The sequence below is a fragment of the Portunus trituberculatus genome, chromosome 46, assembly GCF_017591435.1.
Source record: "Portunus trituberculatus isolate SZX2019 chromosome 46, ASM1759143v1, whole genome shotgun sequence".
Lineage (NCBI taxonomy): Eukaryota > Metazoa > Arthropoda > Malacostraca > Decapoda > Portunidae > Portunus > Portunus trituberculatus.
This window is the reverse complement of record NC_059300.1, coordinates 16,375,154-16,402,653: the sequence shown is the minus strand read 5'-3', so window position 1 is coordinate 16,402,653 and position 27,500 is coordinate 16,375,154. Positions and strand designations below refer to the sequence as shown.

The window sequence follows — 27,500 nt, the reverse complement described above, 5'->3', positions numbered from 1 at the left end:
GACTCAGAGAGAGAGAGAGAGAGACTTAAAAATGATATGCAATGGTCGGAATCTGTTCCATCTCTTGCTCTGCCTGCAGCTTCGTCACCGTCAAGGTTACGATAGTTAACAAAGTCCTGGAGTGTTGCAAGAACACACACACACACACACAGTTTCAACAGTGTTTACCCATAACATGAAAGCATGGCGGCATAACATGTGCCACAATACTGTCAACATGAACTTGAGAGTGCATTCTTTGTCATTCCTTCTTAATTCCTTACTTTTCTGAGTGCGGCAGTGTTGTGGCTTCAAATTGAATAGGATTAAACAAACAATAATGCATTTCATTATCATTCATTTACTCTTACCATGTATGTTAACTACTATAAACGTATTGCCACCTTGCTATCTTTCACTGTTTTACACGTCATTATTATTATTATTATTATTATTATTATTATTATTATTATTATTATTATTATCATTATCATTATCATTATTATTATTATTATTATTATTATTATTATTATTATTATTATTACTATTATCATTATTATTTACTTTACTAAAAATTATAGATTCTGGGATGTGGCAGGAAATCTGATGATATCAAAGGAAAAATGTCATACTGATGATATCAAATAAATTTTAATAGAATGAAAATCATGTTTATCTTATCATTATTGAAAAGTAATGTCTTACTCTGAGTGATATATTTTATTACACAAATCACTTACGTTTTTTTTTTTTTTACTTAAAAACAGCTTCAAACAACCGCCTTTATTACATACAGCAGGGATGAAATCATAGTGAGTGTGCCAGATGTAGGACAATAGTGTAGGCTATTACCCTGATGGGCCGCCCTCTCAGTAATGGACGAGTAGCATCAGTGAGCACCTGGCTGAGGCATCAAGCAGGGCAACACGCCACACCAGGCGCTAGTTCTCTGTAAGGCAGATCATCTATCTGAGTAATGGTGGCTGTTCACACGTAACATTGTCAGTAAGACTTTTGTGATGTACTAAATTGTTTCTGCTTCTGAAGAGAAGGGATATCTCCCCAGTGATAAGTAATAATTAGTGTTTGATATGGCGCATACTGGTGAAATTTTGATAGTTTCTTGAATCGCTGCTAAGCCTTCAAAGTATGACGTGGTGCTTCTTCAACTGCAAAGAAAAGGTTGCCTGAATTGCATTCTTCAGTCTTTTTGTTGCGTGCATTCTTAATGAATAAATATTTTTTGCAGAGATAATTAAGATAATGAAAGAATTTCGTAGAAAATAATGATAATAAGCAAGTTTTGTGCATTTTCATCCTGCAGTTCGCTCTCCGTTGAGCGATTGTGGAGCTAACTTGAGAAAGATTTCCCCCGATACTGCAGGCGTGGTGTATCCCCATGGCTATGATCGGGAGGCGTTGGACGAAGATTATGGCGGTGGTGGCAGTGTCTGTAGTGTGGATCCTGCTTAGGTAAATTTTTTTCTCTCTCTCTCTCTCTCTCTCTCTCTCTCTCTCTCTCTCTCTCTCTCTCTCTCTCTCTCTCTCTCTCTCTCCTCTCGTTTTGCATGAAGAATCACAGATATATAAGTTAGATACGAAACAGGACCAAACCTGCAAAGAGAGGATGAAGACTTAACAAAATGGTCATCATTAGGTTTGTAATGTTCACATACTACTAATTTGCATCCACGCACGCCATGCCTTATATGTAAGCTAAGATGCTGTTTACACCTTTCATCTGGTAATTTGACTCGTGATCTACCATCGGCTGTTTTATTTTTCTTTTTTTTTTTTTTACATGTTTGAAAGGTTGACTATCATGGTTATTCATTGTGAATAAGGAGTTAATGGAGTAAATGGAGAGTGAGAAGAGTTGTAATATGGTTTATTTACTTCTTTGTGGTTAATGTTTTCATACCGCCCCGAAATTCCCTCCATGGTTATCAGGGACGATCTCATGTTTGCTGATGCTGCTTCTTTCCCTCCTTTTTGACAGTGCTGAAGGCAGCGCGTCGCAGTCTCAGGAGATAACGGACATTACTCATTTGGCTGACAAGGGTAAGTGTTGCATTTACACACTTAGATAATAAAGATGTTAAATTTTTAGTACTACTAGTAGTAGTAGTAGTAGTAGTAATAGTAGGAGCAGCAGCAGAAATCGTCGTTGTCGTCGTCGTCGTCGTCGTCGTAGTAGTAGTAGTAGTAGTAGTAGTAGTAGTAGTAGTAGTAGTAGTAGTAGTAGTAGTAGTAGTAGTAGTAGTAGTAGTAGTAGTAGGAGGAGGAGGAGGAGGAGGAGGAGGAGCAGCAGCAGCAGATATAGTCGTCGTCGTTGTCGTCGTCGTCGTCGTCGTCGTCGTCGTCGTCGTCGTCGTAGTAGTAGTAGTAGTAGTAGTAGTAGTAGTAGTAGTAGTAGTAAAGGTAGCAGTAGTAATAGTAGTAGTAGTAGTAGTAGTAGTAGTGGTAGTAGTAGTAACAGTAGTAGTAATAGTAGTAGTAGTAGTAGTAGTAGTAGTAGTAGTAGTAGTAGTGGTGGTAGCAGTAACAACAGTAGTAATAGTAGTAGTAGTAGTAGTAGTAGTAGTAGTAAAGGAAGCAGTAGTAGTAGTAGTAGTAGTAGTAGTAGTAGTAGTAGTAGTAGTAGTGGTATTAGTAGTAACAGTAGTAGTAGTAGTAGTAGTAGTAGTAGTAGTATACTATGTTCACAGCCGTTAGAGTCACAAGCCCCTCCCTCACGACGGTGCTTGACGAGCACTGGGTACTCTCCTCATTGAGTGGCGGTACCCCGAGGTGTAACGGAGTCTTTGACATTGTCTTGGTCACTCGATAAATACTACCGAACATCTGCTTATATTCTCCTCACCATGAGACAAGGAGAGATATGGCAGGGGTCTCGCTGAGGATGCAATGTGTTATTTAAATGCTAATGACCTCTGACTTGCCTATCGAGCCCTGAAGACACTCCGCTCCAAGTCTACATCTCAGGCGAGCGCTATCCGAACAGCAGGTGGTCGCTTCGTATGGACGCAGATGGGCAGATGGCTCGTTGGGCTTAGTACTTTGAGCAGCTGTTCACGGTGGATCCTCCAAGCGGACAGCTCGAAACTGCAGAGTTACAGATGCTGGATGCTGATCCTCCCATTGACGAACCTGCACCCTTCATTGATGATGTCAAAGAAGCTGTGGCAAAGTTGAGGGGCGGAAAGGCATCTGGCATCTGTAACATCAGTGTGGAGCTGCTCAAAGCGGGAGGGTGAGGCCATGATCCGTGAGTTGCATACTGTCTTGACTGCTGTATGGCATTCAGGTACCATTTCTCCTGATTGGAAAAATGGGTTGGTCATCCCTATCTGGAAGGGAAAAGGGGACCGTCAGGACTGCAACAACTACCGCGGTATAACACTGCTCAGCGTACCAGGCAAGGTGCTTGCCTATTTGCTGTTGATGCCTATCCGCAGTCACCTGCTGAAACACCAGAGTCCTAAACATTCTGGGTTTACGCCCAGTAAGTCAACAACTGACCAGATCCTAGCGCTTCGCGTACTGGTGGAGCGCCGATGTGAGTTTCAAAAAGGGATTTTTTTTTCTTATGTTATGGCCTATAGCGCCTCTAGGCATACTTGAAAAGTATATGTGGAAAGCGCTGTTAAGCTTCTGCCCATTAGTGGCGCAGGCAATTTCATTTATAGTGGTACCCATATTAGGGTCCATATCACCACCCAAGCGCATCTTTGGTGTAATCACCTAGAACCTGATTATCATGGCGACTTGTAGGTAACTTTAAACCATTCAATAAATGTCATAGCTTCTAAGAGGTATGTGGTGGGATTGGAACCTACACGTGGACGTCTGTCCGATCCCACGCTCACCACCTTATCCACTATGCCACAGCCTCCCTAATGCTTGCAGCCTATGTCGATCTCAAGAAGGCTTTTGATTCAGTGCATCGAGAGACACTCTGGAATCTTCTGCGTCTCCGTGGGATGGATTATTGGTCTATTAACTACCCTCTACTATGGGACTGTAAGTGCTGTGAAATGTGGAGGGGACTTGTCGGGCTTCTTTCCTGTGAATACGGGAGTGAGGCATGGATGCGTGCTTGCTCCATCACATTTTAACACTTGCATGTACTGGGTACTAGGTAGAGTTGTACACCAAAGTCATTGTGGAGCAACTATCGGCAATACTGTGATTACAGATCTTGTTTTTGCCGATGATGCAGTAATCTTTGCAATCACTGGAGGTTCTGGTAATGGACCTAGAGGCACTGCATGTGAAGGCAAAACCCTTAGGACTTCAAGTTTATTGACCCAAACCAAGGTTCAGGTGTTTGGAAACTTCCTGGATGTAACAGTACAGTCCGTCCATGCGTGTGGCGCGGACATTGAGATATCGGAAAAGTTCACATACCTTGGTAGTGTAGTGCATAATGTGGACTCATTTTCCTTTGCGGCTTCAAGCTCACTGGTTGTTGTCAACTTGCAGCACCTCATACTAGGCAAGGGGTCGCCTTAAGCAGTCTGCCATGTCTACCGTCCACCAGATGATGCCGTGAGGAGCCTTTAAGGGGTGATAAGGGCTCCTTGCATTCAGTCTGGTGATGAGTGGTGTATACGGGACCTCTACTTATAATGTTTGGGGAGTGGTGTGTGGCGGGTCATTGTTCATGGGGTACCCATGTGAGGTGCAATGAGGTAGCAGCGTCACTCTCCTCGCACTCAAGGGTCTGGGGTGAGCCCTTACGGGGTGAAAGGGTTCATCTCAGTACCTGTGTAGGCAAGTGAACTTCAATTGCGTCGCAGTGAGGTGGCAGCGCCACTCTCCTCGCACCTAAGGGTGTGGGGTGGACCCTAACGAGGTGAAAGGTTTCGTCCCAGTACCGGTGTAAGCAAGTGAACTTCAATTGCGGCACAGGAAGGTGGCAGCGTCACTTTACTCGCACCCAAGGGTCTGGGGTGGAGCCTTACGGGGTAAAAGAGTTCGTCCCAGTACCTGAGCAGGCAAGTGGACTTCAATATTTTGTCTTGAAATCGCATCATGAGAACTGGAACCGCATCGACATCGTGGAAACCCGCATCATTACCGTGGAAACTGGAATTGCATCTTGATCGTGGAAACTCGCATTATTATCGTGGTAACTGGAATGACTTATTTATCGTGGAATGGTATCATTATTTTGGAATCTTTCATCGCTATCGAGGAAACTGGAATGGCATTGTTATCTTGGAAACTCGGAGCGCTATTGAGGAATCTGGAATCACATCTTATCATACACACTGTTATCATGGAAACTCTAGTGATCGTCGTTCGTTTCGTTATCTCTGCATTACTTAATTAGTCTTGGTATTATTCTTAGCCTCCGTAATAATAGTTTAGTGTTCTGCAACCTTTTCTAAGTTAGTGCACCTTTTCGAGAAGTAATGAGGACTATAAAAGAAATGCATCAATATTACTAATTGTTAAACGTTTCTTTGCATAGAGAGCTTAACTTTGTTTGGGTAGCAGGCCACTGTAGATTATGTAGGCCCACATAAAGTTATTAAGTTTATTGTTTTTATCTGTTGTTCAGCCGAGTGGTTTCACTGGTAGTTTTTGGTGTTCTTAAGCAACCCAGGTGTAGAAGGAAAACTCAGGATATAAAAAGTTTGTATATTATGTACAAATTTACAAGTGCTGTCCACACACAATGTACAAGTACATACGGAAACGTGGTTAAAACTCAGCAAAGTGTTTGTAATGTCACTGAGTTCACAGAGTCACTTAATTCTCGCAGCACACAAGTTAGACGCACAACACACTTGACACACCCACACTTCCCCAGTCGCCGCTATACTCATACTGCCTTCGCCGGTGCCGCAGCGCCCAGCCTCAAGATGCTGACACAGGGCGTCGGTCATGTGACAAGAGAAATCTCAGCTGGGTGTAATGTGTCGTTCATTACATTTATTTTTCGCTGGTAGTGATATCTAGATAAAATGCATCCTACCTATGGAGATTATATTAATTTGTTTTATTTTTCTGAGTCAATCATGAATGCAACAATCACTTGTTAGTTTTATGAAATAAAGAAGCACCTGCAACTCTTTTTAAGGACACAAGTTGCACCACATTACGAAAGATTGCATCAGATTTCTATAATGATTGATATACTTATGTACATAATTTTCCCGTACCTTAAGACAGAAAATCGATAGATAACATTATTGTATATCTACCTGAAGCTATAGTTTTTCGGTCCTAAACAGTCGCTATATAGTACAAAATGTACTATAACAAAATGCCACATCTCAAACACATCAGGCCCGTATTCCGTTTCAGTATAATATACGTATTACTATTGTGAATAAATCGTAATACTTTGATTAATGTCAATAGGAGAGGACCCAAATTGTCACATTTTCAGTTTTCGCCGGTTGGTTTAATTCAGGAGTGGGTCAGTATCGTCTCGCGGTACAGAGTAGTCGTCTCAAAACACTGTATTACGATGTATCTATTGATTTACCATGCTTTTGCTCCTTCCAGTATTTTTCTGTTCTTATTCTACCATGGTATTTCTTTATAGTTACTTGATTTTATACGACTAACATCATGATATAGAACAAAACATAATTGTCTGGTATACCAAGATCTTTCATTTCTAGAGACTTTAATACAGCACGGAGCCTTAACACACATTTCACCTCGCTTTTGCACAGGAAGGAAGGAATAGAGCAATATTTGTTCCATTTTCTTTATAATGAAAAAAAATTAACAGCCGAAACCGAAATAGTCCGAGGGTGCAGTAGTGTTTTCATCACCGTGTTCCTAAGCTCTGTCTTGCCATAGCCTGAACATGGTATTCAGTTGAATTCAATTGATTGGCGTAAGTGTAGCCTAGATATCGACACTTCCTGATGTGTTTTGGTTTGGTTTTTGTTTGGGTCTGTAGCTGTAATTAATTATTATTTAAACTTTTTACTTCATGTTCTCTTATTTTCCAAAAATTTTATATTATTTCTTTATTTTCTTCTATACTAGATTTTTCAAAAAGTAATTTTCCAATGAGGTGTTCTTCATTTTCTGAGTAAGGACACTACCAATTGGGGTGTTTGGATCTTTCACTGGTGTAGGCTGGGCAATGTAGGAGGAAATGTTTATGCCTTTAGACTATAGATCAGGGGTTCTCAACCTTTTTTCTCGTTAAGAACCCTCTGAGTTATAAGACCATCTACCCGAACCCCCAGTAATTCGACATCAAACAGAATGTTAACTTAGTGACTGACACTAACTCAATAGGCAAAGGTATTCTGCAAAGGATGTATCATTAAATCAGCCATCTAAGTACCCCTGGAAATCTTCTTGTGAACTTCAACTTTGTTATCCACCATGACCTAGAGCAACTGGTGCAACACCTTACTCGTATTCATGACAGTCTTGAGAAAATACCAACATTATTGATATTTTTTCTGACCTATAATCTTTTTGCTTATGCTGTTACTCTTTCTTCTATCTTCAATAGGAAGATTCTTAAACATTTATCACTTCACAATGTTCTATCTCATCGTCAGTATGATTTTCCGTCAAGACCGCTCTACTAGTGATTATCTGGCTTCTCTTATTGAGTCTTGATCATCCTCTTTTATGGAGATTTCGATGAAACTTTTGCTGCTGCTTTAGACATATTAAAAGTTTTTCATAAAGTCTGGCAAAACGCTTTGATTTCCAAACTACTCCCTACGGCTTTTATCCTTTCAAGAACCTCATCTCAAGTTTCATTTCAGACCATTATATTGTTGCTGTGGTAGATGGCCACTGGCCTACTAAATCAATTAAGGGCGGTGTTCATCAGGATTCTGTCCCGTCACCTTCTCCCTTCTATTATCGTCAATGATCCTTTAGATCAAACTTCTTTTATCCACTCCTACACTGATGATACCATCCTCCTCTTTTCTACTTCTTTCTGTAAATGACAAATCCTCCAGGAAGCAGAGAGATCACACAGGAATGCCACAGAAACTCAAAACGTAATATTGTTCATTGTCAAAAAAAAAAAAAATTCCTCCATCTATCAACCTAACACAACCTCACAGACAACTAACTCCTCTTCTTTTTCTATGACATTCAAATATCCCCCATCTTCTGCACTTAGCATCATCAGTCTGTCCATTACTTATAACCTATATAGCAAACTTCACATCTCATCTCTTATTAAAACAGCTTCTACGAATTTAGGTGTTCTGAGTGGACTCCGTCATTTTTTTCACACCTCCCCTCCCCCTCCACCTCAACTACTAATTCTGTATAGAGATCTTACCAGTTCATGTCTAGAATATGAATTCACTTGTACTGTTCTTTTAGACAGGATGGAATGAAAAATTTTTTGTCTTACCAACTTCTCTCTTCTGACTGATTGTCTTCATCCTCTTTCTCATCTCCACAATGTTGCATCTCCTACCATATTCTACCGTTATTTTCATACCAACTGTTCTGATCTTGCTAACTGCATGCATCCCCTCCTTCCTCGTCCTCGTTGTACAAGACTTTCTTCATTCTCTTACATGCATTCTGTCTATCTCCCAAGTGTAATAGTTAATACGTATTTTCAATCATTCATCCCTTTCTCTGGTAGATTCTTAAACTCCCTGCCTGCTTCTGTATTCCCAATATGACTTGAATTCACTCAAGACTGAGGTTTCAAGACACTTATTCCACATTTTTTTAACGTTTTCGATCCTGTTCGGAGACTGGGATTTCAGTGGGCCTTATTATTGCAATATTTATTCCTCTTGGACTTTTCCCTTTTCTACATAAAAATATACTACTACTTCTACTGCTAATACTACTACTACTACTACCGCTACTACTACTACTGCTACTACTACTACTACTACTACTACTACTACTACTACTACTACTACTACTACTACACACACTACTGCTACTACTACTACTACTACTACCACTACCTAGCAGCAGCAGCAGCAGCAGCAGCAGCAGCAGCAGCAGCAGCAGCAGCAGCAGCAGCAGCAGCAGCAGCAGCAGCAGCAGCAGCAGCAGCAGTAGCAGTAGCAGTAGTAGTAGTTGTTGTTGTTGTTGTTGTTGTTGTTGTTGTTGTTGTTGTTGTTGTTGTTGTCGTCGTCGTTGTCGTCGTTGTTGTTGCTGCTGCTGTTGTAATCATAGCTACAGATAGTAGTAATGATGATGATGGTAATGGTAATGATGTTGACTGTTGATAGGATAATAATGATTTTGATTCTGCTTTCCTTCAGACTGCCCTCCTCTGCCAGTCCACATAATCTCTACAAATATCACGTAAGTACCACTCTCTTCTTCCGGACGTGCCCTGATTCTCTCACTCATATACTCTTCCCTTGCTTAGTGTACCTTTTCTTTCGTGTCTTGCTTACTCATGCCTCCTTTCCTCTTTTCCTTCTCCCATCGCTGCCTGTCTGTGCTTCCACCTCTACATCCTAGTTTTTCTTTCTCTCTTACTTTTTCATCCATCTTTCCTTTCTTCCTTCTACCATTATTGTTCACCCATACATCATCTTCCCTCCGTGGCACTGATCCTTACTCATGCCTCTATCTCTCCCTCCCTCCACTCGTCAGGCTGGTTGCTCCTTCAGAAGCCCGCATCTCTTGCCTGCCTGGCCACCACCTGTTCCCTGGCGGCAATTCAGAACTGACTTGCTTACGGTTCAAGTGGATGGCAGACGATATAGTGTACAGGTGGTGTCGCCCTTCGTGTCCCGCCTCGTGTCCATCTAGCCAGTGTGAGAGGCCTGGCGTATGCATGTGCTCCGATGTGCCCTGTCTGATGTTCGGCCACGTCCTCCCAGGTGACGAGGTGGACGTGAAAGTGAAGGGCGCCGTGATCTTGCCAGGGTGAGTGGAGGACTGATATTAGGGGAGGAAGCAAGGTGGTAAACTCTTTTGTTGTAGTTCAGTAATCCTAAAATCAAAAGCCTATCGTTAAAGAGGCAACCTTCTCTCTCTAATAGAGTACAGGAACTTGACGCAAAAGCCAGAACAAAACTAATGGAGAAGGAAGGGTGGCACAGTATAGCTAGGAAGAAGGGTAAAACAGCTTGCGTTGCAAGTTTTGTTCCTCTCTTACAGCGGCATCGGCGGGGCGTTGGGGACATGTGAGATGGGTTTCGAAGTGTCCCATGGAGTGAGCCAGTTCGTAGTGCCTTTTGTTCACGGACAGTGGGTCGTGCCTAGAACTGGCTCCGGCGCAACGCTAGCCTGCCATCGTGCCAACAACAGCTCTTTCTCGGGCTTGGCTGGCGCCCCCAACGAGACGTTGGAATGCCGGAGTCATTTCACTTGCCATGATAAACCCCACATTCCATCAGGCATGACTTTGGCGCACCTTGAGTAAGTAGTTTCGCCCTGCATACACACACACACACACACACACACACACACACACACACACACACACACACACACACACACACACACACACACACACACACACACACACACACACACACACATATATATATATATATATATATATATATATATATATATATATATATATATATATATATATATATATATATATATATATATATATATATATATATATATATATATATATATATATATATATATATATATATATATATATATATATATATATATATATATAACATGGTGTCACAAGTGAACACCTTCATCTCATTCTCTTCCTACAGCTGCACAACCTTCATCCTGAAGTGCAAAGGCAACAAGACGTTGAAAGGTGGCGATGAGGGTAAGACTCCCATGATTCGCTGCATAAGTGGGTCGTGGGTGAAAGTGAACTGGAACCACGACAAGGTCTTGACGTGTGAACAAGACTGTGATGTTCCCTGCCTGTGAGTGACCCGTTCTTCTTTCCTTCTTTCATTCCTCTCTTCTTTCCTTACTTCCTTCTTGCCTTCTTTTTTTCCCTCCTTCCTTCTTTCCTTCCTTCTTTCCTTCCTTCTTTCCTTTCCTTCTTTTCTTTCCTACTTTTCCTTCCTCCCTTCCTTTTTTCCCTTATTCTTCCCTTCTCCATTCCTCACTTCCTTCCCTCCATTCTTTCACCCTTCCTTCCTTCCTTCCTCCCGTCCCCTTTTCCTCACTTACTTCCATCCTTACTTTCTTTCTTACTTCCTTTCTTCCTTTCTTCCTTCCTTCCTTCCTTCCTTCTCTTTCCTTCTTCCTTCCTTCTTTTTCCTTCTTTCAGACCTGAACACATGTCAGTCATTAGTAGCAGCAATAATAGCATTTCAGTTTACAGGAGGTACTTCATTTGATGTGTACTAGTCTACTTAACAGATTTAATGTGCCTTAAAGAAACAAAGTATTATACAGAGAGGGAGTGAAGAACAAGCAAGGATCACAATAGCACATCAGTCACAGCGTATGTTGTATTTTTAGCAACGGCGGTGTCTGTGATAATGAAGGGCGGTGCCGCTGCCCAGATGGTTTCTACGACCGCCACTGCCAGCGCATCTCCTGCCCTTCCCTTCCTCCACGAATTCCAAATGGAACTGTTTACAAAGAGTGAGTGAGGAAATAAAACTAGTTTGATCGTTGTTGAGTGATTATGAATTTAAGCTTTTAAGAAATTCTTTTAAAATTTTGTTTTCATACATTGAAGTCTCTCCACACTGGCCTTCATTTTCTTTTCTTTTCTTCAGCGAGGGGGACGCGCAGTTTAGATTAAGTGGCTGGCAAGTGGAGTGTAACCCTGGGTATCGCCTAGCTAGTGGGCGCAAGGGTAGGCAACGGTTGGTGTGTTCCCTTGGTAAGTGGGTGATGTTGACCGAAAATAATCAGGAGGAAGTGAGGTGCGTGAAGCAGAGCAGCCCGAGGTGTTTCAACGCTGGGCAGTTCAAGAATGGCAAGTGCGTGTGTTCAGTGGGCACGACTGGGAAGCTTTGTGAGGGACGTTTGTGTGCCGACCCGAAGCCCCGTGTCTTCCATGGATTCCTGGACCACAGGTGAGAGAGAGAGAGAGAGAGAGAGAGAGAGATTTGCCGATAATTTATTCCATGCTTTTCTGTTCACTCTGCTCTCTGTTTAACAGCTCGTTCCCGAGCCTCTTTATCAGGTGCCTGCCTGGTTATGCCATGCCGAAAGGAGAGGTGAAGAGGCAGGTGCTTTGCAACGAGACCACCGGTGAGTGGATTGTTCCCAGCAATACCAGGTGCGATGTTGTTTGTAACAATACTTGCTATAATGGAGGTTCGTGTGACCTGATGAGTATGTGTCGCTGCAAAGAAGGTTTTGCCGGGGAGCGTTGCCAAAATGCTGTAACCAATGAGTACAAGTGCAAACCCCCGCTACCAGAGATACCTTACGCGGAAACTATTGATAGGTAAGTGTCCTCCGGGTTTTACCATCAACTAATATCCGTTTATTACACATACAGAAACAGACTGGAACAGACTGTCTTGCTTTTCTACCAGCTTTAATTAGCCCTTCCAGAACGGAATTTACAATGGCAAATGACCTTATTGCTGCAGCTCTATTGTGGAAGTGATTATATTGAATAACTGAGTGGCTATTACTGTGCTGCCATTGTTACTTACTTGTTACTTGGGGTGTTTATTCAAGGCTCCGCTCCACTGCGAGGCAGCGCTCAGCAGAGCCTCCCTCAAAAGCAACTAGCATCTATAATTGTCTTTGATTTCCATGCCGTTAAAATAATAAACTTCCTTGAACAAATATGTATTCAATTTCTTTTTGAAGATATCGATCCTGGCACAACCTTTAATATCACTTGGCAGTTTATTGTAAATCCTTGGTGCGCATCTTGCAAATACTCGACATCCCATATCAAGGTTATTTCTTGGCTCATGTAGTCTGTATGGGTCTGCATCGTGTTCCTTGGTATGTGCACAAATGTATTGAGTGTCAGGGGTCATTTCTCTAATTTTCGCAGTATCATATTCACTCAGCCATGTTTCAATCAAAGCAAGAATATCCAGATTCTCATCATTAATTAAAGTTCTGATTTCTGTTGTCTTGTTTCCAACTGACTGGACATTTAATAAACCACATTTCAACATAGAGCTCACAGCATTAGTAGCCATGATCTGTAATATTTCTGGTCCTGTCAATCTCACTTTCCAACACAACACAACAACTATTATTCGCCGAGTGGTCAGTATTCTGTTTCTTAAACCTCACACAGTTTATGCATTTCTTCTCTGTAGATGTGCAATCCTTGGACTTGTGGTTGCCTGCACATTTAAAGCAAACGGGATGCTCACCATTTTTCTTGGCATTGCAGTTTGCCTCAGTATGACCATACCTTTGACAATGGTAACAGATAAGTGCATGATACCTGTCGCGAACCTGGTAAACTCCCCATTCAAGCTTAATCCTGTCCTGATGCTGATGCAACAACTGTCTTATCATTGGATCACATTTCATGATGTAATGAACTGTGCCCCCTGCTGCTGGTTTGCAAAAAATATTCTCAATCTTTGACTTGATATCAGGAACTGCTTGAAGGTAGTCATTTCTTGCAATAATTGTATCAATGATACCCTCCTTAGTCTCTTCCTTATGGACATTACATAGCATTATCTTGGGTTTAATTTTCTGAACAGATTTAGTTGTCAACTTTTCAACATTCTCCAGTTTCTGGGCTGCCTCATTTCTCAGACTCTCATCGGCAAAATTCATCACTATTTTTTTGCCATCATTAGCAAACTTTGTATCATTAATTTGCATTCCATCCAAAGCATGAGAAACTTCATTCTTCAGATTTGCTTCAGAATCCTGAGTTACCCCTACAACAAGCAGGTTCTTTTTCATCCTCCTCTTCCTCTTCACATCCTGCCAAGGTGTGGAATGTTCCGAGTCAGCAGAATTCAGCGACTCAGCAACTCCCGCCAAGCCTTCTGTTGCCTCATCGACCTTGATACTTATCTCCTCCATTCTTGCCATCTTATTATCAACTATTTCCATCATCTTGTCAGCTTTAGCAGTAATGCTCTTCAAATCAGACTTAAATTCCTCAACATCATTGATGAATTTCTTCAGAGCCGACACCTCAATGAAGCAAACATCACACAGATACCTCACGTTGCAGATATTTTCAGATTTAATCCCTGCCAGATTCACACATTTCGTATGAGCCCACCGGTTACACAGACAACATTTAATGAATTTTGCTGGGTCTCCAGAATAACAGCTACACTTATAACAGGACGAAGGTAATAATGCTGAAATGGCATATTTCTCCGCTATCTTGGAGTCTTCCACTCCTTTTCACTTATTTTCTATCTAGCGACAACACTTTCCATAAATGTTCCTGTTTTTTTTTTTTTCATCACAGGACATTCATACACCACTGTGCTCACTGAGAAGTCAGTGAGAGCCTTTTTTCATGCAATAATATGCGTGAGAACTAGCAAGTATATGCGCGCGCACTCTGTAACCTTCGTCAATTTTTCTCAACGAAGCACAGGTGTCTGAGGCAACTGACAGTAGCCCCTTTGTTGTTCCCTCCTACTTTCTTTATCCTCAATTTCGTTCTGAATTTGGATGTTAGATATATGTGCGCATCGACCTCACTTGCTTTCGTTCCCAATGTCTTAAATCTTCCTAGTTTTCCATCATCTGTTTAAAACTTTAGAGTCACTCTCTAAATTAATTTATCTATACTGTCTATTTCTCCCTCTTTTTATAAGCACATTATGTCTCTCTATCCTTTCATGGGGACCTCAATCCTTTAAGACTTCAATGTTCACCACCAACTTTGGCTTTTCTCTCTCTATGCTATCATATATGACGTAGAGTAACTGGTGCAACACCCTACTCGTAATCCTATCTTGGAGATACGCAAAACATTCTTGATTTTTTCCTTACCTTTAATCCTTCAGCTTATACCGTTATCCTGTCTTCTCCGTTCGGCTCCTCCGATTACAATCTCATTTATGTCTTGTCCTATTTCTTCAATCTCCCCTCAAGATCCCACAAAGCGGAGGTGCCTCTGGCGTTTTAACTCTGCCAGTTGGGGGAATCTGTGGAAGTATTGTGCTAATTTTCCTTTGAATGAGTACTGCTTCCGTGTCAAACACCCATCTCTGTATGCTAAGCACATAAAAGAGATGATAGTGTCTGGCATGGAGGAGTACATTCCTCATTCTTCTGCTCAACCTAAACCTTTCACACCTTGGTTTAATACAGTCTGTTCCCGGGAAGTTACCCACAAAAGGTATTTAGGCCTTCCATTACCTGACTCTCATGTGTTTTATACTTCTATCCGAAATCGTACCAAGTCTGTTTTCAAACTTGCCAAGAAGTGTCAGTCTTTCGAACTTCAACTTCCTCGAGACTTCTGGCAGCTGCCCATAAACGTCTCTAATAACTTTATTTCCTCATCTTTCCCTCTTTTATTTAATCCACATGACACCACTGCCATCTCATTTGTTCCTAAAGCTGGACTATTCCCTCAAACCTTTGCTAATAACTCTACCTTGAATGATTTTGGGCTTGTTCCTTCCTCTTCTCCTCTGACTATTTCATGCCACCGATTAAAATTCTTCACAATGATGTTTTCCATTCCCTCGCTTGCTTAAATCTTCAGAAGGTTTATGGACCTGATAGAGTCCCCCCTATTGTTCTCAAAAGCTATGCCTCCGTGCTTGCCTGTTTTCTTTTTTTTTTCATCTGTCCTCAATAGGAAGATTTTTAAACATCTGTCACTACACACTCTTCTATCTGATCGCTAGTATGGCTTTCTTCAAGGCCAGTTATCTTCTGGTTCTCAATATTGAGTCTTGGTTATCCTTTCTTAGAGATTTTGTTAGAGCTTTTGCTGTTGCCTTAGACTTACCAAAAGCTTTTGATAAACACTGGCACAAAGCTTTCACTTCCAAACAACTTTTCTATTGCTTTTATCTTTCTCTCTGCAACTTCATCTCAAGTTTCCTCTCTAAATATTATATTGCTATTGTAGTAAACGATCATTATTTTTCTCCTAAATCTACTAACATTGATATTCCTTATGGCTTTGCTCTGCCATTCTTTCTATTATTTATCAATGATCTAAACTAAACATCTTGTCCAATCCACTCTTATGCTAATGATACCAAGCTAGACTTTTCTACGTCCTTCCCCAGCAACTACTGACTGTACAGTTGCCTTATCCGCCCGTTTATAGAGTATTCTCGGTATGTATGGAGATTTTCCAGTGACACTGTTTTATTAGATAGGGTAGAATCAAAAGTTTTCATCTTATCAACTCCTCTCCTCTAACTGACTGTCTTCAGCCTCTTTCTCACCGTCGCAGTATTGCATTTCTTGCTATCGTGTTACCTGCATACTTCTCTAAAGCAAAAGGTAATCAAGTATTGTCAATCATTCATCCCTTTCTCTACTAAACTCAGGAGCTCCCTGCCTGCTTCTGTATTTCCTTCTTCTTAAGGTATGAACTCATTAAAGAGGCAGTTTTTTTTTATACCATGTGGGCTTTTCACGGGAATTTATGGGCTAAAGGGGATACTTTTTGGGTACCCCCTATCTCAAAGCCCACCCGCTAGGAAACCGTTGCCCCGAGTGAGGAAGCCCAACCTACACTCGGACCGTGGACAGGATTCTAGGTTTTACATCCGGTTTCGAATCCTGACCACGATCCGAGGTTAGGAAGGGCATCCCATATGCCAAAACCAAAGTCTTGTATCCGGAGGAACCGTCCTACCCCTAAGGAGGGCGGTTTCAAGACATTTATCCCATTCTTTTGGCTAACTCTCTCGGGCCTGCTCGGAAACTGGTATCTAAATGGGCCTTTTTGTTTAACCGTCTTTGGTACCCTTGGTCAGACTTCCCCTCTTACATAAGAAAAAAGTATGCGTGATTTGAGTCTTTCTAACCCAGCCATCACCGTCCTGTTTCAATCTCTCCGTCAGCAACCCGCCGTACATCCAGTGCTACCCGAACTACACCCTTCCCTCGGGCAAGACAAATGCTACCCTTCGCTGTTATAATAACCTCTGGGGACTGCAAGGTGAATCAGAAATCATTGTAGATACCTTGATCGCTCTGAATTGTTCTCCTATCTGCCACCCAAACTGCAAGCCACCCAAGGTGTGTGCCTCTCCAGGGATCTGCATATGTCCCTTTCATCTAGAGGGCGATCAGTGTCAGTATCCAATAACGCACTCCTGCGACGAGCCTCCGTCAGTACCCAATGCCTTCGTCGAGTGAGTCCCAGTTTATTGTGATACAATGGTTTATAACAAAGATGACATGAACAAAATCTTCAGAATTAGTAATCATGGTAGGACAATAATTTGATAAATTCATATTCTAAAAAGAGATAGAAAGAAATTCTTTTCAAATAAAGTAGTAGAATAGACTCAGTAATCAGTCTTTCAGTGCCGAGTCAAAAAAGAGAGCTTTACATGAAAATCAGAGTTTTAAGCGTAGGCTTGATGGGTAGATATAGGCAGTTATATTTTCACATAAGGACTGCTGCATGTAGGCCTGATAGCTCCTTGCAATTTTCTCTTTTCTTATGACTGTTATCACCTGCTATCAAAACTATTTTGTTGCCGCGACGTTGTGAAATGTTACTTTCATGCTGATCGTCATGAAATATTTCTTATCCTCAGGAGAAATACGGGATTCGTGACTTGTCGGAAAGGGTTTGGTGTTGGAGGGTTCTACACCGTCACCAAGTGGCTCGCTCATTGCTACTACAGCGTTTGGATCTCGCCTTATCCTCTGAACGAAGGCTGTAAACCGCTGTGCAACCCCGAGTGTTCCTCCAACGGCGTGTGCATGGACATCAATTACTGTTTGTGCTCGGAACACTACTGCGGAAGAACTTGCGAGATCCCGATATTTCATGGACCTTATCCTATAATAGACAACGGCCACCTCGATAATTGGTAAGGGATGTTGGTAGCTGTAGCGGTAATGATGATGATGATGATGATGATGATGATGATGATGATAATGATAAAGATGATGATGACTATCTATTTCTAACTATAATCCCGTCTTTAAAGTAATCTTTTCTTCAAAAAGGAGCTTTAAAAGACTGAAAAATAAACTGATGGGGATGACAGGCTTAATTCTGTATAACGTCACTCCACTCATCGTCCTCTCCTCGTCTCCTTTCCGTAGCCACAACGACGTGATGGCGAAGTGTCTCTCAGGCTACAACTTTGAGGACAGTAGATCAGAGATTTCTCTCGTCTCCACCGACCACTCCAGAGAGATTGAAAGTGATCAGCCGTACAATATGACGTGTTACCCTAACTGTACCATTCCTTGCGTCAACGGCGGTAGGTGGCGCTGGTGATGGCGGTATGTCGTTCACTCCATTAGTGTTGGTCATGCTTCTGTTTTTTTTTTTTTTTTTAGTCTTTTCTGACAAAAAATGCTTTCAAGAGACACAGAAATTATTTATTCGGCACCTCATCAGCCTTTTTTTTCACTTTACGATGTAGAATCTGTTGTTTATTTGTCACTAGAATCCATAGAAATATAATGAAGGGCTCGCGATCTTAGCAACGTTACTCTTTCTTCATGTTTTTTTTTTTTTTTAATATTTGAATATTTTGTCTTCCTAGTTTCTTTTCTCTTCTTTTCTATGAGGTATGATTCGCATTTCCTGTATTGTTCTGTTTCGCTTTTGGATATTTCTATTGTCAATTATGTATAATATCCTTGAATTTTTTTTCTTCTTATTGTTATACAGTAGAACAATATCGTTAATGTTATATAAATGTTGGTGGTTTACCATAAATAGTAAATATCGTCATTATCGTGCAGGAGAATGCGTGGAATACAATTACTGCGAGTGTAGCGAAGGTTACCTTGGGAAGTTTTGCCAATACGTTAGCTGCGACATGGTGCCCATCAACTTGCTCAATAACGTGGTCCAGAAAAGGTGAGGGAGAAGGTGGTGGTAGACAGGCAATGGCAGCTAAGATACACATTAATGGATGAAAAAAAAAATTGGTTAATTTGTTAATGCTTCATTCCTTGAGATTTACTTTTGTCTCTATATTTCCCATGTTCCAATTGAATTGCATTAGAAGATTTCATGTTGAGTGTCATTTTTTTATTTGGTGTCTTTTACGCGTGAAAGACTGCTCCCTCTCCTCTCCACACTCAATGCCTCATCTCCTCTCCTTACGCTCAGTGCTTCACCTCCTCTCCTGTCCTCAGCAACAACATTCTGGTCGTGGAATGCCTCAGGGGACTCACTTTTCCCAATGGGGAAAGAAGACTTACGTTCAAATGCAATGGCGAGTATTGGATCTTCCCAGACAAGTACAACTCAACGTCAGACATGCACTGCACCAAGAACTGCGACGAACCTTGCCAGAATGGCGGCACCTGCGAGATGTTGGGCCATTGCCGGTGTCCCTCAGGCTTCACAGGGCACGTGTGCGAGTCCCGCATCTGTAACGACTTCGTCCCGACCATAGTTAATGGAACCTACTCCTTCATGTAAGCAATGAACATGTTCTGAGACCAAACATCTTTTGAGGTTTATCATTATCTTAAACTATTCAGAAGTGATGATCATCCACTATTTGCTAGTGATATGAATTTTTTTCATTCGGCTATAATATCTGCTTCAATTCATTATGTCAGTTTTCCTTAATACATTTGTTTTAATTGACGCAGCTAATACGAGGATGTTAGGTAGAAATAGATCATTGTTTCATACACGGAATGTCATGTTTGCTTGACGACTTCTTGCAGTTTTCCTACGTTCTTATGTTCTTATAAGGATGACGATCCCACAGCAACGACTCTGTGCTCGTCAACTGCACAGGTAGTGCGTACAGCTACTGGATTACATGCGAGAACGGTATCTGGGAGGGCGACTCCGTCTCAGAGGACGCCCCGTGCCCGATCATCTGTCCGCTGAACTGCAAACACGGTGGCACGTGCATCCTACCTGGGGTATGCGTCTGTACCGAGGATTATACGGGACTGGTGTGCGAGAATCGCCTGTACGATTGCCTGGTGCAGCCCCCGCTGATAATCAACAGTGATATAGCGTACAAGTGAGTGGGGGTTAGGCACTCTTGTGTCTTCCAGTGGCTGTCTTCTTCCTCTTCTTCTTCTTCTTCTTCTTCTTCTTCTTCTTCTTCTTCTTCTTCTTCTTCTTTTTCTTCTTCCTCATCTTTTTCTTCTTCTTTCGGCTGCCTCCATTAAGTTGACACAGCGGATCATCCTTCTCCAACGAACTTAAGTCTTCTGCGCCTTCCTCAGTCATACGTAAGATTCAAGGAACATGTGTGTGTGTGTGTGTGTGTGTGTGTGTGTGTGTGTGTGTGTGTGTGTGTGTGTGTGTGTGTGTGTGTGTGTGTGTGTGTGTCTTTTCTTGTGAGAACCCACTCTCCTCCTGACGCACTATTCTTCTTTAGCTATCGGAACGCTACGGTGGAATGCCACGACGGATTCGCTTTTTGGAACAACGCCACTACTCTCAATCTGGTGAGTGAATGTGGTTAGGAATGGAACAGGACAGGTTGAAGAAAAAATATTAAAGGAAGCTAGGATGTTTACAAGAAGAGAGCCAGGTATAGATGTAATGATAAGAAAGAAGAAGAAGGAGAGGGAATGTATGGCTGAAAGAATACTAAAAGGATGGAAGGGAAGGAATATCTATGTGTGTGGATGTGAGAAAACAAAAAAGGGAAATGGTACACGAATATAAAAAAGAAAAAAATTGAAAGAACAGACGCTTGGACAACAAAGTAAAAGAAGGATCTGGACGGGAGAAAACGAACAATGGCGGGATTCAGTAACAAAGACAAGCAAAAGATAGGAAAAGCAAACATCTTAAAATAAGAAACCATACACGATTCAATTTCCCTAAGACAACACCATATGACTTTAATGTTGTGACGCAGAAAATCATTCCACCAATATATAAATTTCATCTCCCAGGGCTGCAAGCTCAACAATTGGCACGCGGTAGAGATGGACTACATACCCAAGATGTGTTACCCGTTCTGCGAGCCGGCCTGTCAGAACGATGGCATCTGTCTGGGCGGGAACCAATGCCTGTGTCCCCGCGGCCTGACAGGACCGACTTGTGAAAAGGGATCCCTTTGTATCTCACCCCCAGAGGTGCCGCCCAACATGGAACTGAAGAATATTAGGTGTGAGAGAGAGAGAGAGAGAGAGAGAGAGAGAGAGAGAGAGAGAGAGAGAGAGAGAGAGAGAGAGAGAGAGAGAGAGAGAGAGAGAGAGAGAGAGAGAGAGAGAGAATGTCGAATATTGATTTTTAGTGTGTGTGTGTGTGTGTGTGTGTGTGTGTGTGTATTTACCTATTTGTGTATTACAGGGCCCGAGCTAAGCTCTCTGTGTCCTGTCTCCTTGTCCACTCCTGTCATATCTCTCTTTCATCTGATTGACACACACCGCGTCAACGACATCACTGCTCAGTTTATTCCACTTATCAATACTACGATGCGGGAAACTGTACTTTCTCACGTCATTTAGACAGATGTCTTTTATTAGTTTTTTTTCCATGTCCTCGGAGATGATTACTTGTGGTCACCTTTATCAACTCTCTGTCCAATATGTCAATCTTGTTCACCAATTTATACATAGTTATCATGTCTCCTCTTGTTCTTCTCTCTTCTAATGTGGTCAGCCCCAGCTTCCTCAGTCTTTCCTCATAGTCTAACTCCCTGAGTCCTGGTACCATCCTTGTTGCCAGCCTCTGTACCCTTTCCACCTTCTTCACATTTTTCTTCATGTGGTGACCAGACGCAAGCTGCATATTCTAACTGGGGTCTTATTAAAGTGCATAGTATCTTCTTCATCATTCCTTCATCTAGGTAGTGGAATGCAAGACCAATATTTTGAAGCATGTTATATGTTTTCCAAAATATCTTGTTAATGTGTTTCTCCGGTGACAAAGTGTTTTGCACGGTTACTCCTAAGTCTTTCTCCTCATTGGTCTCTTCAATTTTCTCATCACCCAGCCTGTAATCCCTGTTTGGTCTGTATCTACTTCTTCCCATTTTCATAACATGGCTCTTGTTTATATTAAATTCCATCTGCCACTCTTTACTCCACTCATATATTTTATCAAGATCTTCCTGTAACTTGTTACAATCTTCCACATTCTTTACTCTCCTCATAATTTTAGTATCGTCCGCGAACATATTCATGTAACTGTCAATTCCTACTGGCATATCATTAACATAAATCAAAAACATGATGGGACCAAGCACTGACCCTTGTGGAACTCCACTGGTTACCTTTTTCCACTCTGACTTCTTTCCTTTCACCACTGTTCGCATTTCTCTTCCCACTAAGTAATTTTCCATCCATTTTGCTAGTTTATCACTTACTCCTCCAATCTTCTTTAGTTTCTATATCAGTCTATTGTGTATGTGTGTGTGTGTGTGTGTGTGTGTGTGTGTGTGTGTGTGTGTGTGTGTGTGTGTGTGTAATTCACCACGGTCGTCTGCTGGTCATCCAACCAGCATTTCCTCTACGGAAAGAGCTCAGAGATCATACTGATCGATCTTCGGGTAGAACTGAGACCACATCACACACCACATACACCGGGAAAGCGAGGCCACAGCTCCTCAAGTTACATCCTGTACCTATTCACTGCTAGGTGAACACGGGCTACACATTAAGAGGCTCGCCCATTTGTCTCGTCGCTCCCAGGACTCGAATCCGGGTCCCCTCGGTTGTGAGCCGAGCGTGCCAACCACTACATTCTGCGGTGTAATTCACCTCATTAAGAGGCTTGCCCATTTGCCTCGCCGCTTCCCGTGACTCAAACCCGGACCCTCTCGGTTGTGAACCGAGCGTGCTAACCACTACACTACCCGGTGTGTGTAATTCACTACGGTCGTCTGCTGGTCACCTAGCCAATCTTCCCCATTACGGAGCTACTTCAGAGCTCATAGACCGATCTTCGGGCAGGACTGAGACCACAACACACACTCCACACAACAGGAAAGCGAGGCCACAACCCCTCGAGTTACATCCCGTACCCATTTACTGCTAGGTGAACAGGGGCTACACATTAAGAGGCTTGCCCATTTACTTCACCGCCCTCGAGACTCGAAACCGGGCCCACTCCATTGTGAGTCAAGCGTGCTAACCACTACTCTACGCGGTGTGTGTGTGTGTGTGTGTGTGTGTGTGTGTGTGTGTGTGTGTGTGTGCATTCAATTGTTCAATATATAAGGTATAAAACTTGTGAAGGTATGATGTCAGTTGCTTTCTTTTGCAGTAAAATCTTCTGAAGCTGGAAGAAAAAAAAATCAAGATTCAACTAAGATTTGTCTCCATAACTCTATTGTAATAGAGAGCACACTTGAGAAGGCGCGTCTACTAACTCAATACTTTTATTCTCTCCATCCCAGCGGTGGTGTCTACGTGGCCACCTGCAAGAAGAATCACACCTTTTCTTCCCCGGACATCTCTTCCCTTAAAATCACCTGTGAGGCAGGAGTGTGGTCCAAGAGTCACGTCTACGTTTGCAACCCTGTTTGCACTCTTCCCTGTCAGAACGGCGGCATTTGTACTGGTGTGAACATTTGCAGATGCCCAGGTGGTACTCAGGGGTCCACGTGTGGCACCCTCGTATTGGGTAAATGTCGGGCGGAGGTGAAGTGGCAGAATGTAAGAGTTACTGCCGTAAATAAGTAAGTAACGTTTATTGTCTTTTATCACAGTCTATGAAATGAATGATTACCAGTAAACCATAACAACCAACGTTAAAATCATCACTGCGACAACCCACAATACCACGTCCACCACATTCACTATTACTACTACTACTACTACTATTACTACTTCTTCTAGACTAGGCACTATATACCTCTACTTCTACTACTACCACCATTACTGCTACTACTACTACTTCAATGAGCACCAACCCCACCATCACTACTGCAGCGGCTGCCATCATTATCACAATTTTTTTTTTTTTATTGAAATAGAATAAAAAACATAAGACTTAATGCATCATCCTTCCAACAGAACAGAAAAGTTGATTGTCACCTGCAATCCAGGCAACACCCTGTGGCCACCAGATCTTGGTGACAATTGGAAGCTTGTCTGCAAGGATGGCAAATGGTCACAAGTGCCAGTGAAGTTTAACGAGGAATTCCCCTGCTTGCCGCGGTGTGATCCTCCTTGCCTGGGTGGAGGCAAATGCATAGCACCGAGTCAGTGTTACTGTGGCAACGGCGTTTTCATGGGAGACTGCACGATGAGGAAGTGGTGTAACAGGTCGCCCCTTATCATCAATGGTCTCGCCTACAGATTAGCGTAAGTATGAACTACTAGCCTAAGTTATATGTGTACTGCACATTACCTCTTTCTTTACTCAGTTCTGTATGTTATGGTGTTCATGACCCAGGCCGCGTCTAATGAGAGTCGCCTGCCTGGAGGGCCGCCTGACATATGGGGGAAGTCGGAACGTGGTGCTGCGCTGCTTTGGTGACTACTGGGTCACCGCCAGCAAAACACCCATAATTGTTAACGACGTGCGCTGCAATTTCACCTGCAATCCACGCTGTAAGAACGGCGGCCGCTGCGTGGGCCACAATATGTGTTCTTGCAACAACGGCTACGCCGGTCCGTTCTGTGACTACCCAGGGTGTGGCACCGCGCCTCTCAGGGTGCAGCACGGCCAGCTGAACGTGACGTACGAGTATGTATTGCCTTACTAAGTAAGTGTGTGTGTGTGTGTGTGTGTGTGTGTGTGTGTGTGTGTGTGTGTGTGTGTGTGTGTGTGTGCGTGCGTGCGTGCGTGCGTGTGTGCGTGCGTGCGTGTGTGTGCGCGCGAGGGCGCGTGCTCCCCTCACTCACGTTCCCCTAACACCCGCAGGTCCTCCGCGGACATGGTCTTCGGCACGGTGCGCTGCAATGATGAGTACCGCATGGCGTCAGGTGAGCAGGAGACCAGCTTCCAGTGCCTGGATGGCACGTGGTACTTTTCGGGAGACATGTCGGGACACAAGTTGCTTGAGTGCCACCCGCTGTGTTCCCCTCCGTGCGTCAACCGTGGAACTTGCGTATCACCAGGCCACTGTCTCTGCTCCGGAGGCTTCACTGGGAAGTACTGCGAGATGCGTAAGTGATATTCTGAGTAGTAGTAGTAGTAGTAGTAGTAGTAGTAATAGTAGTAGTAGTAAAAGTAGTAGTAGTAGTAATGATAACAATAATAATAATAATAATAATAATAATAATAATAATAATAATAATAATAATAATAATAATAATAATGATAATAATAATAATAATGATAATAATAATAATTGTTATATTAGTAGTAATAGAAATGATAAAAATGATGATAATGATAATAGTAATAACAATGATGATGATAATAACAATAATAATAATAATGATAATAATAATAATAATAATTATAATAATAATAACAATAATGATGATGATAATAATAGTAATAATAGTAGCAGCAGAAAAAGTATTAGCAGTTGTTAATGTATATGCAGTAATATTTATTTATTTTGTCGGGTCCCCGATCTCCCTGTTGTAGGACCCACAATGGCTGTGAGCGGAATAAAGTGCAAGTTTCCGTTCTTGTATGGTCATGAGATGCACATTTCGTGCATTACCTTCAACAGCAAAATCCCGTGGTGCGCCACGCAGGTCAATGTGTTCGGGGAGCCGGTCAGCATAGACTACTGCAACGCCACGCACTGTAAGGCTCCTACATCATAACCATCTACCAGTTCTCATTTCACGATGTATCAGAATAGAACACATGAAAAAGGGAGATCATAGGTATGAATGTTGTTGATGACATCATGCTTGCAACATCATGACTCCAATAGATATTTTCTTATTTACTAAGGTATCCTTGTCTGACATGAGTGTTGCCTTTGGGCCTCTGCGACAAACAAACACATTCACAAAGCTAAATTCAAACATTCGTAAAAGTATACCAGCAACCATCTATTCAAACACTATAATATTAGTTTTCATCTTTTCATATTTTCTTTATGAAGCAGATGCACTCCACTAATTAACTTATTAACACCCTAGATCTGGAGGAGGTGGTGGAGACCATCTCGGGCCGCACGTGCGCCTTTCCCTTCAAAGCAAAAGGTATTAAGGTTTGGGAGTGTGTACAGGACGATAAGGAGAGGTCATGGTGCGCTACCCACGTCAGCGGCACAGGGGACGTCTTGCAGTGGGACTATTGTTGGCTGGACCATGGTAAATGTCTAGACCCACACACACACGCACACACACACACACACACACACACACACACACACACACACACACACACACACACACACACACATACACACACAAGAGACAGTAGACAGGTGTCCGAGACAAATAATAGTAATAATAGTAGACCCTTTTCTATTCCAACCAACTTTCTCTATCCATAATTCCGTTGAAAAGCTGGATGCTACTTTTATGTGAGCAACGACTTGACTTGTTTTCATGCCCACGCTCTTGATTCTTCCTAGTTTTCCACCTTCTGGCTACGACTTAAGGGTCCCTCTCTAACTAAACTATTCTGTGCTGTCTACCTCTCTCCTAATTCCTCTGACTATAAGAAATTCTTTGACATTTTAATTGCATAAGTGGAGCACATTCTGTCTCTCTATTCTTTTGTGGAGATCTCCATCCTTGAAGATTTCAATGTTCACCAACAGCTCTGGCTTTCCTCTCCCAACCTGATGAACTAGCCTTCAACTTACTATCTTCCATGACATAAAGCAACTATTGCAACACCTTACTTGTATTCCTGATCGTCCTAGATACACCCAACATTCTTGATCTTTTTCCTTACCTCTAGTCTTTCTGCTTATGCTGTTACCCTATCTTCTCCGCTGGGCCCCTCTGATCACAATGTTATATCTGTATCTTATCCTATTTCTCCAATCTCTCCTCAGGATCCCACAAAGCGGAGATGCCTCTGGCGTTTCTCCTCTGTTAGCTGGGGGAACCTGAAGAGGTATCATGCTGACTTTCCCTGGAATGATTACTGTTTCCGTATCAGAGACCCATCTCTGAACGCATAAAGGAGGTGACAGTGTCTGGCATGGAGGCATACATTACTCACTCTTCCTCTCAACCTAAACTCTCCTCTTGCCTCTGACTATTTCATGCTACCGCTTAAAATTATTCATAATGATATTTTCCTTGTCTTCGATGGCCTTAACCCTTGGAAAGTTTATGGATCCATTGCTCTCCGAAACTGTGCCTTCGAAACTTTCCTAGTCAAACTCTGTCAATTAACATCAACCTTTCTTTTTTGCTGTACGTTTGCCAACATTCAGTCTGTTCCTGAAAGGGTAATCGTTCTAATCCCTCAAACTTTCTATTGTTTTAATTTCCTGCCTCTCTAAAATTTCTAATGTATCCTCAACAGGAAGACGCTTACCTGTCACTTTACAATTTTCTATCTGATCGCTAGTATGGCTTCCTTCAAGCCCTGTTATCTTTTGGTTCTCATTACTGAGTTTTGGTCATCCTCTCTTAGAGACTGTTGAAACTTTTGCTGTTGGTTTAGATATATCAAAAGCTTTTGATAAGATCTGGCA

At 42.3% G+C, this 27,500-nt stretch overlaps 1 protein-coding gene across 1 annotated transcript in view; it reads left to right on the top strand.

The window, feature by feature from the left end:
* Positions 1–876: 876 nt before the first annotated feature.
* LOC123519811 (neurogenic locus notch homolog protein 1-like) overlaps positions 877–27,500 on the top strand; it is a 38,782-nt gene continuing 12,158 nt past the window's right edge. Inside the window, exons 1-24 of the mRNA XM_045281328.1 lie at positions 877–1,161; positions 1,364–1,452; positions 1,979–2,040; positions 9,228–9,270; positions 9,568–9,843; positions 10,078–10,338; positions 10,665–10,826; positions 11,374–11,499; positions 11,637–11,939; positions 12,026–12,316; positions 16,863–17,156; positions 17,568–17,846; positions 18,085–18,245; positions 18,736–18,853; positions 19,135–19,419; positions 19,722–19,985; positions 20,349–20,418; positions 20,875–21,089; positions 23,325–23,606; positions 23,944–24,234; positions 24,326–24,619; positions 24,797–25,041; positions 25,472–25,636; positions 25,981–26,154. Coding sequence (XP_045137263.1) covers positions 1,129–1,161; positions 1,364–1,452; positions 1,979–2,040; positions 9,228–9,270; positions 9,568–9,843; positions 10,078–10,338; positions 10,665–10,826; positions 11,374–11,499; positions 11,637–11,939; positions 12,026–12,316; positions 16,863–17,156; positions 17,568–17,846; positions 18,085–18,245; positions 18,736–18,853; positions 19,135–19,419; positions 19,722–19,985; positions 20,349–20,418; positions 20,875–21,089; positions 23,325–23,606; positions 23,944–24,234; positions 24,326–24,619; positions 24,797–25,041; positions 25,472–25,636; positions 25,981–26,154 — 4,783 coding nt within the window. The 5' untranslated portion in view covers positions 877–1,128. The remainder of the gene's footprint in view (positions 1,162–1,363; positions 1,453–1,978; positions 2,041–9,227; positions 9,271–9,567; positions 9,844–10,077; positions 10,339–10,664; positions 10,827–11,373; positions 11,500–11,636; positions 11,940–12,025; positions 12,317–16,862; positions 17,157–17,567; positions 17,847–18,084; positions 18,246–18,735; positions 18,854–19,134; positions 19,420–19,721; positions 19,986–20,348; positions 20,419–20,874; positions 21,090–23,324; positions 23,607–23,943; positions 24,235–24,325; positions 24,620–24,796; positions 25,042–25,471; positions 25,637–25,980; positions 26,155–27,500) is intronic.